Source organism: Zonotrichia albicollis, chromosome 18 (assembly GCF_047830755.1).
Source record: "Zonotrichia albicollis isolate bZonAlb1 chromosome 18, bZonAlb1.hap1, whole genome shotgun sequence".
Lineage (NCBI taxonomy): Eukaryota > Metazoa > Chordata > Aves > Passeriformes > Passerellidae > Zonotrichia > Zonotrichia albicollis.
In genome coordinates this window covers 2767904-2782266 of record NC_133836.1, presented here as the reverse complement: position 1 = coordinate 2782266, position 14363 = coordinate 2767904, and the positions used below count along the sequence as shown (strand labels likewise).

The 14363-nt window shown below is 51.7% G+C and overlaps 1 protein-coding gene across 13 annotated transcripts in view; it reads left to right on the top strand.

Annotated features, from left to right (window-relative positions):
* The window catches only part of KDM2B (lysine demethylase 2B), a 110600-nt gene that overhangs the window by 93720 nt on the left and 2517 nt on the right, over positions 1–14363 (top strand). For 10 of the 13 annotated variants that reach the window (XM_074554693.1, XM_074554691.1, XM_074554689.1 and 7 more), the window contains 8 exons: positions 114–338; positions 3485–3628; positions 7882–7969; positions 8593–8861; positions 10609–11285; positions 12682–12845; positions 13237–13398; positions 14063–14281. In XM_074554693.1, coding sequence (XP_074410794.1) covers positions 114–338; positions 3485–3628; positions 7882–7969; positions 8593–8861; positions 10609–11285; positions 12682–12845; positions 13237–13398; positions 14063–14281 — 1948 coding nt within the window. The remainder of the gene's footprint in view (positions 1–113; positions 339–3484; positions 3629–7881; positions 7970–8592; positions 8862–10608; positions 11286–12681; positions 12846–13236; positions 13399–14062; positions 14282–14363) is intronic. The other 3 variants (XM_074554692.1, XM_074554690.1, XM_074554701.1) reach the window with 1 other exon arrangement.

The following is a 14363-nucleotide window of genomic DNA, read 5'->3' as shown; positions in this document are numbered from 1 at the left end:
CTGTGTGTCTCTCCCAGCTCACCCTGTGTGTGTGTGTTTTACACTCACCCTGTGTGTGTTTTACAGCTCACCCTGTGTGTCTCTCCCGGCTGACCCAGTGCTGTCTCTTGCAGAACAGGGCGGTGGGCCGGCCCAAGGGCAAGCTGGGCGCAGCGGCCGCGGTGAAGCTCGCTGCCAACCGGAGCACGGCGGGCGCGCGGCGGCGGAGGACGCGATGCCGCAAGTGCGAGGCGTGCCTGCGGACAGAGTGCGGCGAGTGCCACTTCTGCAAGGACATGAAGAAGTTCGGGGGCCCCGGCAGGATGAAGCAGTCCTGCATCATGAGGCAGTGCATAGCTGTAAGTGTGCCTGGGCCTGCAGCTCGCCTGCAGGGTCCTTTCCTCATGCTGTGTCTCCTGAATGATCAGGTGTGGGGCTGGGAGCTCTCCCTGCCCTCCCAGCTCACATCTCCTTTCCCAGTGCTTCTCATCCTCCCCAGATCCTAAACCAGAATGCTACTAAAACTTAACAGGACAGCTTTCCTTTAGCAATGTAGAAGTGGAGATTGTCATTACATCAAAACTCAGCACTCAAATCACCCTCAGACTCTGAGACGTGGGGGAAAAGGGGAAGAGTAGGAAGTTCTGATTCTAAGGATGAAGAAATGTGTTTGGTTTGGATGTTGGAATTTCCCGAGAAAAGCTGCCCTGCAATCATCTTTGCCGTGTTATCCACACAAATTAGGATGAGGGAAATCCTTGACTGACAGCCTCCAGGATTCTGGTGTTGATGACCCCAGCCCCAGGCTCACAGAGATCTCAGTTTCAATTTGAGAGATCTCAGTTTCAATTTGTTTGCTGTTACTTAGGCCTAGAGCAGAGGGTCTGGTCTAGATGAGGCAGAGAGCCCTCAGTCCAGGGTCTTGTCTTCCTCAGGGACTGGAAATGGCTGTCAGGGAAGGAGCATCAGCACAGGGCAAGCAGGCAGGCAGTTTCCTGGGCTCCTGTGGTACATTACTTAGGAGCTTCTTGAGTCACAAGCAATAGCTTTCTGTTTAACAAATATTGACAGATTAATCTTCCATTGAGTTGTTCAAGCAGCTTTTGAGTCTGTAGCTGCCATGCTGACTTGTGGAGCTTCTTCTCGGGTCTCATGTCTGCAGTGACTCTGTTCAAGGCTAAAAATCAGCTTTAGTTTTTACTTTAATTCTTTAGAAGGTCTTGTTTATGCTGTTGTTATGGGTTTGGTTTTCTGTTGTTGTTGTTTTTTTGAAGAAAGGAATGTTGTTTATTCATAACTGAAATATCACCCTATCTATACTGATTTCTCTCATTACAGTTCCCTTCACTTAGTATTTGGGTTTTTTTCTTTTAATTCTTAGGAGATGACCAAAGTGGAGAGATTAAATGACTTACCAGTGATAAAAAACTGATAAGCACTTAGAGTTTCCAGTAGTTGCTCCTGGTAGCTCACTCCATGTTCTGTGCCAAGCTCTGCACTGTTCCTGACACAGAGGATTGGGTTCAGCACTGCTGGATCTTTCAGTAAAGTACACAGAATATCCACCTTTCTGCAGAGTGCTTTTGCAGCTCAAGTGTCTTTTCTTTGAACACTTGATTTCCTGGAGTGTGGCATGAATTGAACAGCATGGATGAAGAATTTATTATTCTCCAGGGGCAAGAAATAGTGAAATCATGCTGCCTTTTTAGTGGAAGGATTAAATTAGGGCTGCAGTGTGCTTTCTCATCCTCACTGATGAAGGAAACTTTCATACTAAGCTGTTTCACTCTCAGTAACGCAGGCTGAGCCTTCTGGAGGTGATCTGGGCTCTCTTCTAGCTGAGTGCAGTCATTTTCTGTCTTCCAGTGAGGATTTATTTCTCTTCGTGTGCCCAGAGTTTTACTTTCAGTTAGGACAGAGGTAGCCAGGGGTCTCTGATTACTTGTTCCACTTTCACATGCACTGACAGTGTCTTCTCTGCACTTTCTAGGTTGGTGCAAATATCAGGGAGATTATTACAAATTCTTAAAGCAGCAAAGGCCCAGAAAATTAAGGAATTGAAATGTTGTACCTTTCAAGGTGCTTTACATTTCTGTAAGCAGTCCTGTTGGCTTTGCTCTTGTTCTCTAACAATTCAGCAGTAATAATATCCAGCAGCTTCCAGCCAAAAAGACCCTGCAAGATGCTGAAGCTGTATGGAAGTAATGATCCCTACAGTTCTGGGACTGTGCTTGCCTTGGTTAATAACACTGACAATATTAACTAGACAGACTTTCATTAAGCTCAGAAGCCTTCAGAGAGCCCGTGGTGCTGCTGTTGAGAGCAGGAGCCTCCTCTGCATCACCAGTTCCATCAGGAAGGGAAGCAGGAGTGCCTGGACACACTGCATGGTCTGGGGCTGGAGGGACACGTGGTGACAGCCCAGCTGCTGCCCCAGCCCCTCCAGGGATGAGCAATTGCCTGGACACCCTTGATCCCAGCAGAAGAAGGATTGTGTTGCTGTTTGCAAATGCTCTGTGCTCTGATGGCTCACACAGCCGGGCTTCCCCTGCCTGAGCCTTGCTGAAGGATGCACTGGTGATGCTGAAATTGGGGTTGGTGTGCAGGAATTCCCTTAGGGATTGATCCACTCCATCCACAAGAGATCCTTGCTGGGAAAGCCCCATCTCTGCTTCTGCTGTGTGCAGTTAAGGACTGGCAGCCCAGTCAGTGGCACTTCCCTTTGTGGGCAGCTCAGGTCCTTCCTTTTCTTCTTTGTAATGGGGTTTATACCTTATTGCTGCAGACCAGAATTTTGTTAATAATTAGCAAAAAGGTGGCTTTTTAATTAGAGTGGCATTCTGTGCTTTGACATGGGTGACAGGTATGTGAGATGCTGCAGTTCCCTTTCTGCCTCAAAGGAAGAAAAAAATCTGTGTGATCTCACTTGTGACACTTGCAGGAGAGAATCCTCTTCCTGAGTGAGCAGAGCTTTTTGCAGTGCTCAGGCTGGGAGTAGGGCCCTGGATAATGGACTGCCAGTCAGGAAAGGGCTGTTCTTGGTTCTGTTGTGGGCTTGCTGTGAGACCTGGATCAGGTCCCATAACATCTGTCTGCCCTGCCTGTAAAATACGGGAGCTGCCAAATTGCTCCTCGGATTGTGGAACCTAATGGATGTGAATAGTGCTGGTCTGGGGTGATTCTTTCCCCTCCCACTGTACACTGGTGAAGTGACTTGCATGCCAATGTCTGTGTCAGCTCACAGATTGAAGGAACCCACCAAAAATGCATTTTCATCCATCCCAGTAATGCTCCCTGAGCCTGTGTTGCTACAGGGTGAAACGTGTCCTGTGGAGCTTGGTCTGGTACCCAGCCCTCATTTGTTACAATTTTTTTTTTTTTTTGCCTTCATGTGAGTTTGCACAATAGTTTATCCATAATAAATTATGGATACTGTAAATGCACATTGAGCTCTGTGTTTCCATGTCTGCCATATCTTGATGAGCTCTTTCTGATCCCTGAACAGCCGGTGCTGCCTCACACTGCTGTGTGTCTGGTGTGTGGAGAAGCTGGGAAAGAGGACACTGTGGAAGAGGAGGAGAGCAAGTTTAATCTCATGCTAATGGAATGCTCCATTTGTAATGAAATCATACACCCAGGATGCCTTAAGGTGAGTACAAGGATGTGATACATGTTGGAAACAAAAGCTGAATTAGTTATCACCTTAATGTAAAAGTGGTGCACAGAAGTTGGGGATGTTTTAGCTTTTCATTTTTGGACAGTGAGTAAGGGAGCAGAGAGTTGGTGTGAGGAGCAGGGTGAGCTCTGTGGCACTCACAGCCCTGACCAGCAGGCAGGCCCTTGATGTAACAGCATTCCCTGGGACCCTGGCTCTGGAGTGTGTTTAGATCTTGTGGGTTTGTTTCTTCCTTTTTGCCCCTTGTTTAAGGAGGTGAGGTGTTTGAGTTGGGACGTAGGCAGAGCAATCTGTCTGTACTTCAGGGCGAGGTATTCCCAAATCCTGAGCCCCACAAAGTACAGATGAACAATTGGCTCTCGTGTAGGTGCAGGCACAGATGTGCCTTAGGGGGCAGCTGGCTCTGAAGGTGTTGGGGGCGACTGTTGGAGCAGGAGTGAGCTCTGGAGAGCAGCCTGGGCCAGGGGCAGCCTGCAGGAGTGCTCACCTTGGCTGGCTGAGTCCTGTGAGCAGCTGGATGCTTTGCTGGTGACAGAAGTGTCATTTTGGGCATCTCTTCCTGCATTAGCCTTGAGAAGCTGCCTTGCTCCAGAGCTGGTTTCTTTCAGCTGATCAGCCATTTCCTGTTGCTGATTTGTTTATGGTTAAAGTGATTTGCCCAAGCAAATGTGTTGTGACACAGGGTGCCCCAAAAGCAGCGTTGGGGCCCTCCTGGGCTGTCTGGGAGCAGAGGTGTGTGTGTTCTGTGCAGCTCCCTGGCCTTTCATTTCTCCTGAGCTCTGCTGCTCCCAGCTCTGTGCTGTCATTCATTAGAGCAGAGTGTGGGGAGCTGGCAAACCAGAGCTGAGCCTCCTCCCTGATTCATGGAGCTGGTGCTCAGTTCCTGCCACAGATGGGCTCTGAAAAGGAGCTTTGCTTGTTTGGCTCTGCTTAAAACAAAACTTTGGGGGCTGATGAAGCAGAGGAAGGAGCTGCTCATTTTCAGAGGTACCTTAATTTTGCTTTGCTGTTCCAGCCCTTGCTGGAAGGGCCCTGTGCACCCCATCTCTGCCCTTGCAGTGTCAGTGGCACCTCAGGGCTCAGTGAGAGGACAGTTGTTGTCTGGTGGCAGCTCAGGTACGACTTCCTCTCCCCATTCTGCGTTTGGGACTAGCACAGGATGTGGGTCAGCTCTGTGAAGTCAGGCAGGGGCTGTTGCTGTCTCACACACGCATGGTGCTCTGAGTGTGCTTTTGGTAACCAGGAACAGCATTGCTTTGGCTGTTCCTGACAATTAAGCACTGGGAGATTTACTGTGTGCCTTGTGTGCCTTTGGTTTGGATTTCTCAGTGCTTCTGCTGAGCTGAAATGGTGGGTAACTGGTGCTGTTTATTTCCTAAGGCAAAAGAGCACTGGTAGAATTTCAGAATCATCTTGGAAGGTGAGATGAGACTGCTCAGGAGAACAGCAAAAGGAAAATGGAGCCTCTTCCTTAGATCCTTCCTTGCTCTTTATTCCCAGGTTCCATGATTTCCTGCAAGGCAGAAATCTCTGGGCATGTTTACATGTTGCTGCAGCCCTTGAGCCCTGAGGATGGAGCCCATAAATAGCCTTTGGTGCAGCCCCAGCCCCAGGGCAGCTGCCTTCCTGTCCCACTGGGGAGCAGCACCATGGGAGCTGCTGCTCATCTCCAGCTGAGGGTCTGGCACACGTGCTGCTGGGGGAGACTGGGATCAGCTGGATCGGGGCAGTTGTCCTTTCCTGGCTCATTCCCCTGTGGAGTGAGTTCCCTCCAAGATGCAGCTCCCACAGCTTGTGTGGTTTGGTGCAGGGGGTGATTTATTCTCCAGGGCAGGTTGGTTGTGGTTTGAATTCCATCTTCTTCCAGCTCCCTGATGAGGCTGTTCATGCTCTGGGGGTTTTTCTCCATGAAGCAGCAGTGCCAGAGGAGCTCTGAGGAGTCCATTGAGGGTGGCTCAGGTGAGCCTTGAGGGGGCCCTGGGTGCCAGAGCGCCCGCAGAGCTGGGACAGCAGGGTGTTCCACGTCCTCACAATGTCACAGGAGCTTCCTGACATCCTCCTTTCCTTGAAAATACCACACCAACACAAAAGCTTGTTTTGCTGAACGGGTTTCTTATGAAAATGATCTTGGTGAGAGTTTCGCAAGCGCAGCGCTGCTTCCACAGGGAGCTCATGAGATTTTGGGATGAACATGCTCTGCATTGTTCCACAGGGCTTGACTTGAACCAAGAGTGGTGAATTTTTCTTGCTTCATCTCAAATTGCTGGCACTGCTGGCTAGCATGTCTGAGTGCAGCATCTGATGCTGTTTCCTTAGGGAGAGGGGGTTCCTTTCTCCACTAGGAGCCTGTTCTTTTCCATCTCAGCTGAATGTGCTGGTAACAGTGGAAGTGAATATTTGGGTGCCTTGTGAGAGCAGCAGGGATACAGAGACCTTTCCCAGCACAGCCCAGGTGTGTCCCAGTGCCTGTGTCAGCCTGGGCACTGCCTGAATTCATGATCAGCATCCTGGGGTCCCTACAGGAGGAGTCCCCAGCAGGGGCTGTGGTGCTCGGGCCGGAGCTGCTGCCCTGGTGCTGCAGGATGGGTTTCAGTGACGCCTCACGCTGGGCTCAGACACCCACCTGCTGTTTGCAGCAAACACTCAGAACTGGCTCCCACCCAGCCTGAAAGGCTTGGGACAGATTCAGTGGCAGGTTTGTGTGTGTCTAATTAGTTTGCTTACAGTTCCTCACATCTGTTCAGTTCCTTAAACTTCACAGAAGGGACAGAGCTGTAATGCTCTCCCTTCAGCAGCACTTGTTCTGTATTCAGTGCGGGAAATAACTTGTTCCCAACTTGGGCTTGGGCCAGGAATTGTTCCCCTGAGGCAGAGATGTATACAACAACTCCTGGAGTATCTTACACCTACCATGGGAAAGAAGGTTCAAAGGCACACAGTTGTGATAAAACCAGTATTTAAATTCTGCCCACTTCATTTACTTATTTATTAACTCCAGTCTTGCTGAGAGACTGACATGTCATCACTCTCACTGGATGGTGAAACTAGAATGGCTGCTGTCTGGCTCAGGGACTGGAGGAAGCAGTTCCTAAACCAAGGGCTTGCTCCTGCACAGCCAGTTCGCTTTCCCTGCGCTGGGAGGAGAGGAGGAAATGTTTGAGAAACATGAAAAATCTGCAGATCCCTGCCCGTGCTTGTTCCTGCCTCCTGCAGCCACACTGGTGCTGCCAGTGCCCAGCTGTTAGTCTGGACAGCAGCAGGTTTTTGTTGTCTACAATAGTAATAAATCAATATTTTTCTTTTTTTTCCAAGTTGTTTATTTCTGAGTATGTAATGAAACCCTTAAGTGGGAATGTGCCATCAGTGAGTGTGTGTGTGTGTGTGGAGGGTGTATCTTAGCTCTGCTTTTCATTCACAGAAATGTCTTTCTGAAATGTCTGTTCCCTGTTTGGAAAGCTGCTGTGTGAAAATCCAGACGAGAGGAGCATTCCAGCTGTGTAGGGCAGGATTGTGCTTTGCTGGAGTGTAACAGCCCTGAACATAAGTTTGTTTCAGACAGCAGAATGTCAGTGTTGGAGGTAGTGATGAAGTCATCGGCCTCTCCCTTGGCCTGGCTGAGGATCTGGGGTGTGAGAAAGCTGGAAATGCTCTGGTGTCCATCTGAGTGAATGTGCCTGTTCTGAGCTGCCTTGGCAGCACCATCCCCGTGGGCTGGAGGGCTGCAGCCTGGCACTGCTCGTTCTGATCCTGAGAGAAAAGGATTTTAAGGAACACTTGATTACAGTGCAGGGTGCAGTGCTGCTAAATGGGGTTAATGCAAAGGAGAACACGGATGGGAGAGCCCAGGCTGTGCTCTGGGGGACCCAGGGTGGGCTCTGCAGCCCCGAGGGCTGGGGGGCATTTGGAGAGGGTGCAGCCACAGCCCTGGGTGTGGGGCTTTGCTTGGGCTCTCGGGGAGTTCTCTGTTGCTGCTCCAAGAGCAGAGTGTGTGGATTGGGATTGTCCCTGACCCTGTGGAGGGCCCAGAGCTGAGCCCTTTGCCGGCTGTGTTTGGCCAGCGTCCCTCCCTCCCACACCATCGAGGGGCGGCTCTGCAGCGCCCAGGGCTGGCTCAGCACCAGCAGGATGTGCCTCTGCTCCCTGGGAGGGCTGCAGGAGCTGTCAGTGGCCGTGGGATGATCCTCACCCTCCTGCTCGGCTCAGCTGTGAGTGTTGTGTCTCCCCAGGTGAAGGAATCGGATGGTGTGGTGAACGATGAGCTGCCGAACTGCTGGGAGTGTCCAAAGTGCAACCACGCAGGGAAAACTGGAAAAGTGAGTTTAATGGGAAGAAGAGGTGCTGGAATGAGATACAAAATCTTAAGCATTCCCTCTGGCTGATAGATAGACTTTAGCCCAATACCAGCTTTTTATTTTGTTAATTCAGGTTTTGTTAATTAATTCAGGTTTTGTTCTTAATGAATGAGGTGATCTTTAGGGTCCCCACCAACCCAAACCATTCCTGGGTTATGTGGTTCATTCCACGATGATTCTGTGAGTTGAAGGAGACAAGCTCACAGCTCTCTGTTCTTCAGTAATTTTTGTATACTTGTACCAACACTTCACCCAGCACCTGGGCAATATTTAGGTTAGTTCTGTGCACTGCTGCATGTTAATTTTGACAATGAAAATTCCTGAAATTAAAAATTCACAAGCAATTATGCAAAACCTGGAGTGTCTGTTGGAATTAGTGAAACACTTTTCTTTGCAGACCGAGACAGACACTTGCAAGTGTGTAGTTAGAAAAATAACCTCAGGAAAATTAAAACTTCTAACTCCTTACTAATAATTTTGAGTTAAAAAGTGGCCAACCCAGCAGTGTTGGAGTGCTGGTGGCAGTGTGAAGAGCTGGGAGATGTATAAGGTATAAAGTTGGGTTTGTGTGTTGTGTCTTTCTGGCGTACAAGCAAAAGCGCGGACCAGGATTTAAATACGCGTCAAATCTCCCGGGCTCGCTGCTGAAGGAGCAGAAAATCAACAGAGACAACAAGGAGGTGCCAGATGCTGCCAAACGGAAAGGGGACTGTGAGGAGACCCCCAGGAGGAAGTCAGAGGAACATTCCAAGAAGGCTCCGGTTGACTCCATCCTGAGGAGAAAGTCTGACGAGGTGCATCTGTGGAGGAAACGGAAATTCGAGAAGTCCCAGGAACCCACGATGAGGAAGCGGGTAAGGGACAGGGCCTGGGGCTGCTGCTCTGCTCTCCTGGCTTGGAGCTCATCCCCAGAGGAACTGGCAGATTTTATTGTTCTGGTAAAAGCTGCTGGTGTGACAGGACAGTGGCTTGAACAGGGACACTCACGTTGATGTTCAGAGGCCAGAAACACTGGGCGATGGCTCTTGTTTTATTCAAGATACTGGAAATCCCACTTTAACTGAAAAGTCTTTACAAGGTGCTCAGAGTAGGAACAAGGTGAAAATGAATTTTTCATGGGAACCTTTTCAGGTCTCTCCACGTGGTGGCGCCTGGCAGCTGTTTGGGGCTGGTTTGGGGCTGTGCCACCCTGGGAAGCCTCTGGAAAGGACACCTTGGGGTGCCTGCACAGAGCAGGAGCTGCTCCCAGCACTTGTGGGGACAACTTGGCCCTGAATGTGACAGTCAGGACTCTCAGGCCAGGCAGGGACACTGAATTTTCATGTATATTCCAGAATGTGGTACTTGGGATCTGCAGAAGTGCTGATTTGCAGAAGCAGAAATGAAGGCTCCAGTTTTCTGTGTCTCGTGGTTCAGGTGGCTGATGGCTGTAAAGTCAGAATCAGTGCCTGGACTGGTGCTGCCTGTGAAGCTCCCAGGGTGGGAGTCAGTCAGTCCTGCAAGGTTGGACAGTGGGAATGCTGCAGGATGGCAAATGCAGGGATTGGGCTGCTCTGGTGGAGAGAGAGCCAAATTCACAGTATTGGGGATTCACAGGGGTGCAAAATTCACAGGGGTGCTGGGAGCTGCACTGGCCTGGTGCAGCAATGTTTTATTCTAACCTGTCATTAACTTACTGGGACTTCTGCCTTTCTAATATGGTAATTTAAAGGCAGGGTGATCAGCTTTCTCCACCATGCACTGTGGCACGAAACTCGGGAACACAGCCACTGCCTTGATCCAGTTTGTTTACTGGGAAAGCGAAAGCAGGAGCCCTGTGACACAACAAGTGTGCTCACAGCAGTTCCCTCCTTGCCAGTCCAGATCTCCTTACTGGAGCTGTTTCATTTTCACAGCTGCTGACTTCTTTCTTGCATGTGGTGATCGGAGTGGGCTTGAAGCCCTCCCGGGCCTCAGTTTGTGTCTCTCACACAGCCTGGTGAATCAGAGGGGTGGATGAGAGGGGAAGGGTGCAGAGCAGTTTGCTGGGAGCAGGAGCTGGGGCAGGAGGAAGGTCCTGTCACATTCCCTGTTGTGCAGGGATTGGAGGGGGTGGCCGGGGTTTGGTTGGGCATCAGGAGAATCTAAAGTGTCTGAAGGAGGCTCGGGGTGTCCAGAGCTGGGATGGCAGCTGTGATCCCAGAGGTTCTGGGAATGGCCTGAGGGCACTTGGGCAGTGTTTGATGTGGGTGCCCAGTGGATGTGGCCCAAGCCTGGGTTCTTGTGGCCTGCTGGGGACAAAGCTGTCCCTGGTGTGCTGCTGATCTTCTGTGTGTAAGTGATCCACTGGAGATGGGCGAGGCCCTGGAGGGAGCAGGAATCTGCAGGTGAATCAGGGCAGTTGTCACTCCTGGAGTCCAGTGAGCCAATGGCTGAGCTGCTCATCCCGGCTGCCTCTTGAACCCGACACCTTTGGCCGTGCTGGGACGGGGCTGGGCTGGGTGGGGCTCGGGGCTGGCAGGGGGCCCGGCCCGGGCAGGGCTCCTGTGTGGAGCATCCACATGGCAGCGCTGCTGGAAGCGCTGCCGAGCTCCCACAGGCAGCCCCGGTCTCTCCCTGCAGCGGCGATCGTGGAAGGCCCCGGATGAGCGGACGGCCATGATCAAACCCCTGCGGCGCCTCAAGCAGGAGCCCGAGGACGAGCTGCCCGAGGCGCCCCCCAGGTCCAAGGACAGCGACCAGTCCCGCTCCAGCTCGCCCACGGCAGGGCCCAGCACGGAGGGCGCCGAGCCCAGGGACAAGAAGAAGTTCAAGATGAGGAGGAAAAGGCGGCTTCCCAATAAGGAACTGAGCAAGGAGCTCAGCAAAGAGCTTAACCAGGAGATCCAAAAAACCGAGAACAGCCTTGCCAATGAGAACCACCAACCCATCAAATCTGAACCGGAGAGCGAGAACGAGGAGCCCAAGCGTGCGTTGAACAACAGCGAGAGACTGCACAGGTTCAGCAAAGGGTTGAACGGGACTCCCCGGGAGCTGAGGCACCACCAGCTCATGCCCAGCCTGCGCAGCGCCCCCCGGGGCATCGCCCGGCCCCCGCCCTCGCTGTCGCCCCCCAAGTGCATCCAGATGGAGCGGCACGTCATCCGGCCTCCTCCCATCAGCCCCCCTCCGGACTCGCTGCCCCTGGATGACGGGGCAGCCCACGTGATGCAGAGGGAAGTCTGGATGGCTGTCTTTAGCTACCTCAGTCATAGAGACTTGTGCATCTGTATGAGAGTTTGCAAGACCTGGAACAGATGGTAAGGAGGGCGGGACGCGAGGTGTGGTGGGATGGGCACCAGCGGGTGGTGGCGGCACCGGTGTCGCCCGGGGAGGGCTGAGGGCTGTCTTGGAGCTCTGGGGAGCCCGGGCAGAAGGGGTGGCCAGCAGAAGTGGCAGTGGTCTCACATTGCTTTCTCAGAAACAGCAGATCCCAGCGTTTCTGGTGGAGCTGTGTGTGTCAGACTCGGCGTCAGCCTGCCAGGCTCCAGAGCAGCCTGTGCTGGAGTCAGACACCGCAGCGTTCCTGCTGCTGGAACAGCCAGCCTGGCTCAGTCTCGGTGTCATTGTGCCCCAGGACTTCCTGACTGCCAGCATTTGTGCAGTTCAGTTATTAACTACCCACTGAGATAGTGAGGATCCCACCGTGTGCTCCTCACAGGGGCTGTGCTGATTGTCTCCCTGGGGAGGGTGCGTGGAGAGCCAGCCTGTTCCTGTTCTGTGGCTGTGCCAGCAGAGCCCGTTGTGCAGGAACCCTTTGTTGGGGCTGTTTGCTCACAGCGTGTCCCTTGTGCTCGGGCACTGCGTGGCCCTGACACAGCTGAGGCTGCACAGCAGCAGCAGCAGCAGCTTTAGTGCAGATTCACAGGTTCCAGTGACCCCTCAGAGCAGCCTGGTGGCTCTGCTGACTCCGTCCCACGTTCCTGCTGTGCACAAGGACAGACAGACTGGAACGGGCTCCTTTCCAGCACAGCCTGCTAACAGCACACAGAGTAGAGCGGCTGATAATTCAGTGTGAGGTGATGTGTGTGGAGTCTTCTCCGTGGGCTGCTTGGTGTCACTGAAACCTTCCAAATGTATTTTCGACTTAAATACAAAATTTGCTAATAAAAAAAAATAGGAAGAAAATGCAGACTCCTGCACACTCATCAGGACTTGGTGTTGTTGCCCTTAGAAACCCATAAAGAGCAAAAAGATGCATAATCCACATGGATAGGGAAAACACAAACACACAACAGGAGAGGGAGGATCTGTTTTCCCAAATCTACTCGTTTTAAGTAAGGAAGACACAGAGGAAATGGGGATATTATTTAAATCAGACTTCATAGTCAAAACATAAGGAAAAAGTGGTGACTTGTCTTCAGGCTATAAAACGGATTTTAGTAAGTGCTGGGATGACTTAAAATGGGATCCAAAGTTGTTGACACTTGTAATTCTGTGGAAATAGTTCCCATGCTTTATTGCAGGGATATATTTGATGGAGAAACTTGAAACTTATGTAACATCGTGTGGGATTGTGAATACTTGGCCTTATTTTTGCAATTTTCAGTTAAATGCTGTAGTTTTTCCTACTGTTTAATGACACCTTTTAAAGCCTTACCAAAATCCAAACAAGTGCCAAATTAAGTGCTGTTGGCTTTTTTTCTTTTTGGGTAGGTGCTGTGACAAAAGATTATGGACCAAAATAGATTTAAACCATTGTAAATCCATCACTCCACTTATGCTTAGTGGCATTATTAGGAGACAGCCTGTAACCCTTGATCTTAGCTGGACAAATATATCTAAAAAGCAGCTGAGTTGGCTTATCAACAGACTGCCAGGTAAGTGATGTGTTTTCATCACCAAATCACAAAGCACTTTGTCTAACAAACCAGTCTGTGTCTAAACTGCAACCTCTGGGGAAAGTCTCCAGGGACTGGCGACCAGAAGAGGAGTAGACTCTATTAGGAGGGCTGGAGATGTGCAGTAATGAAGCATCAGTGGGTTAAAATGAGCCAAAAATATTTTTTTCTAAGTACTTGACATGGGTCAGTTAAAATAATTTTTGTAAAGCAAGTAATGAATGCTGCTGTGAAAGGGCTGAGGGGGCTGGGGGAAGGAGTGGAGTTCCAAGTGGGGGGACAGATGGAGAGCTGGGCAGTGGAGGGGCAGTGGAGGTCACTGGGATGTGCTGGGCAGGTGCCAGTGCTCCAACCTGTTCTGTGTCTGCAGGTCTGCGGGACCTGCTGTTATCAGGGTGCTCATGGATTGCAGTGTCGGCACTTTGTAGCTCCAGCTGTCCCTTGCTGCGAACCCTGGACGTGCAGTGGGCGGAAGGACTGAAAGACGCACAAATGAGAGACCTCCTGTCCCCGCCCACGGACAACCGGCCAGGTAAGGGCGGGAGGAGCTGGAGCCCCGTGCCAGCCCCGGGGCCTGCTCTGTGCTGGGACCCCTTGGAGCAAACGGGCAGGAGCCCCCACGGCGGGGCTGGGGCCGTGCTGCCCTGGGCAGTTCGAGGCAGTGACCGGCAGCACTCCTGGCTGGAGCCCCGGGTGCCAGGGATGTTCTGTGGCTGCTGAACCATCACTGAGCCACTGTGCTGGTTTTCTGTCTGACTTTCTTCTCTTCAGGCTGCCACGGGTGTACTTTAGAGAGTGTGGAAACACTTTCTTCCAATTCAGGGAAGGAGCAGTTCTGTGGGTCATGCCACATTCGCCCGGATTTCAGCTCAGGTGAAATTTTGAGCAAATCAGATCTGCTTTCTGGCATGCACTGCACAGCCTACTGCTTATTCCCGACTTGTAATTCCGCTGGGCCCCTGCAGTTACTTTCATCCCTTTTGTTTTGAAATCAGGAGGTGGCTTTGTCCACATGCCTGTTCCAAAAATAGACAAGTGTTCCTGCTGATGTTCCCTCCAAAGCTCCAGACAGGCAAAAGCGTCTGCAATGGACCCAGGGCAGCAGCAGTGTTGCGTGTCACGGTGCATTCCCGGAGGCTGCAGGTGTTGGCAGCAGGGCTGGGGCTCGGGCAGTGACCATTGCCTGTGCCCCGCAGGTCAGATCGACAACCGGAGCAAGCTACGGAACATCGTGGAGCTGCGCCTGGCCGGGCTGGACATCACGGACGCGTCGCTGCGGCTCATCATCAGGCACATGCCCCTGCTCTCCAAACTCAATCTCAGTTACTGTAACCACGTGACAGATCAGTCTATTAACCTGCTGACCGCCGTCGGAACCACCACGCGGGACTCGTTAACGGAAATTAATTTATCAGGTAAGGGCTGTGGGGAGGGAAGCAGGGCCCGGAGCTGTGGGGGGAGCGAGCCAGCCCTGCCCCGCTCCTGCTGGGGCTCCCC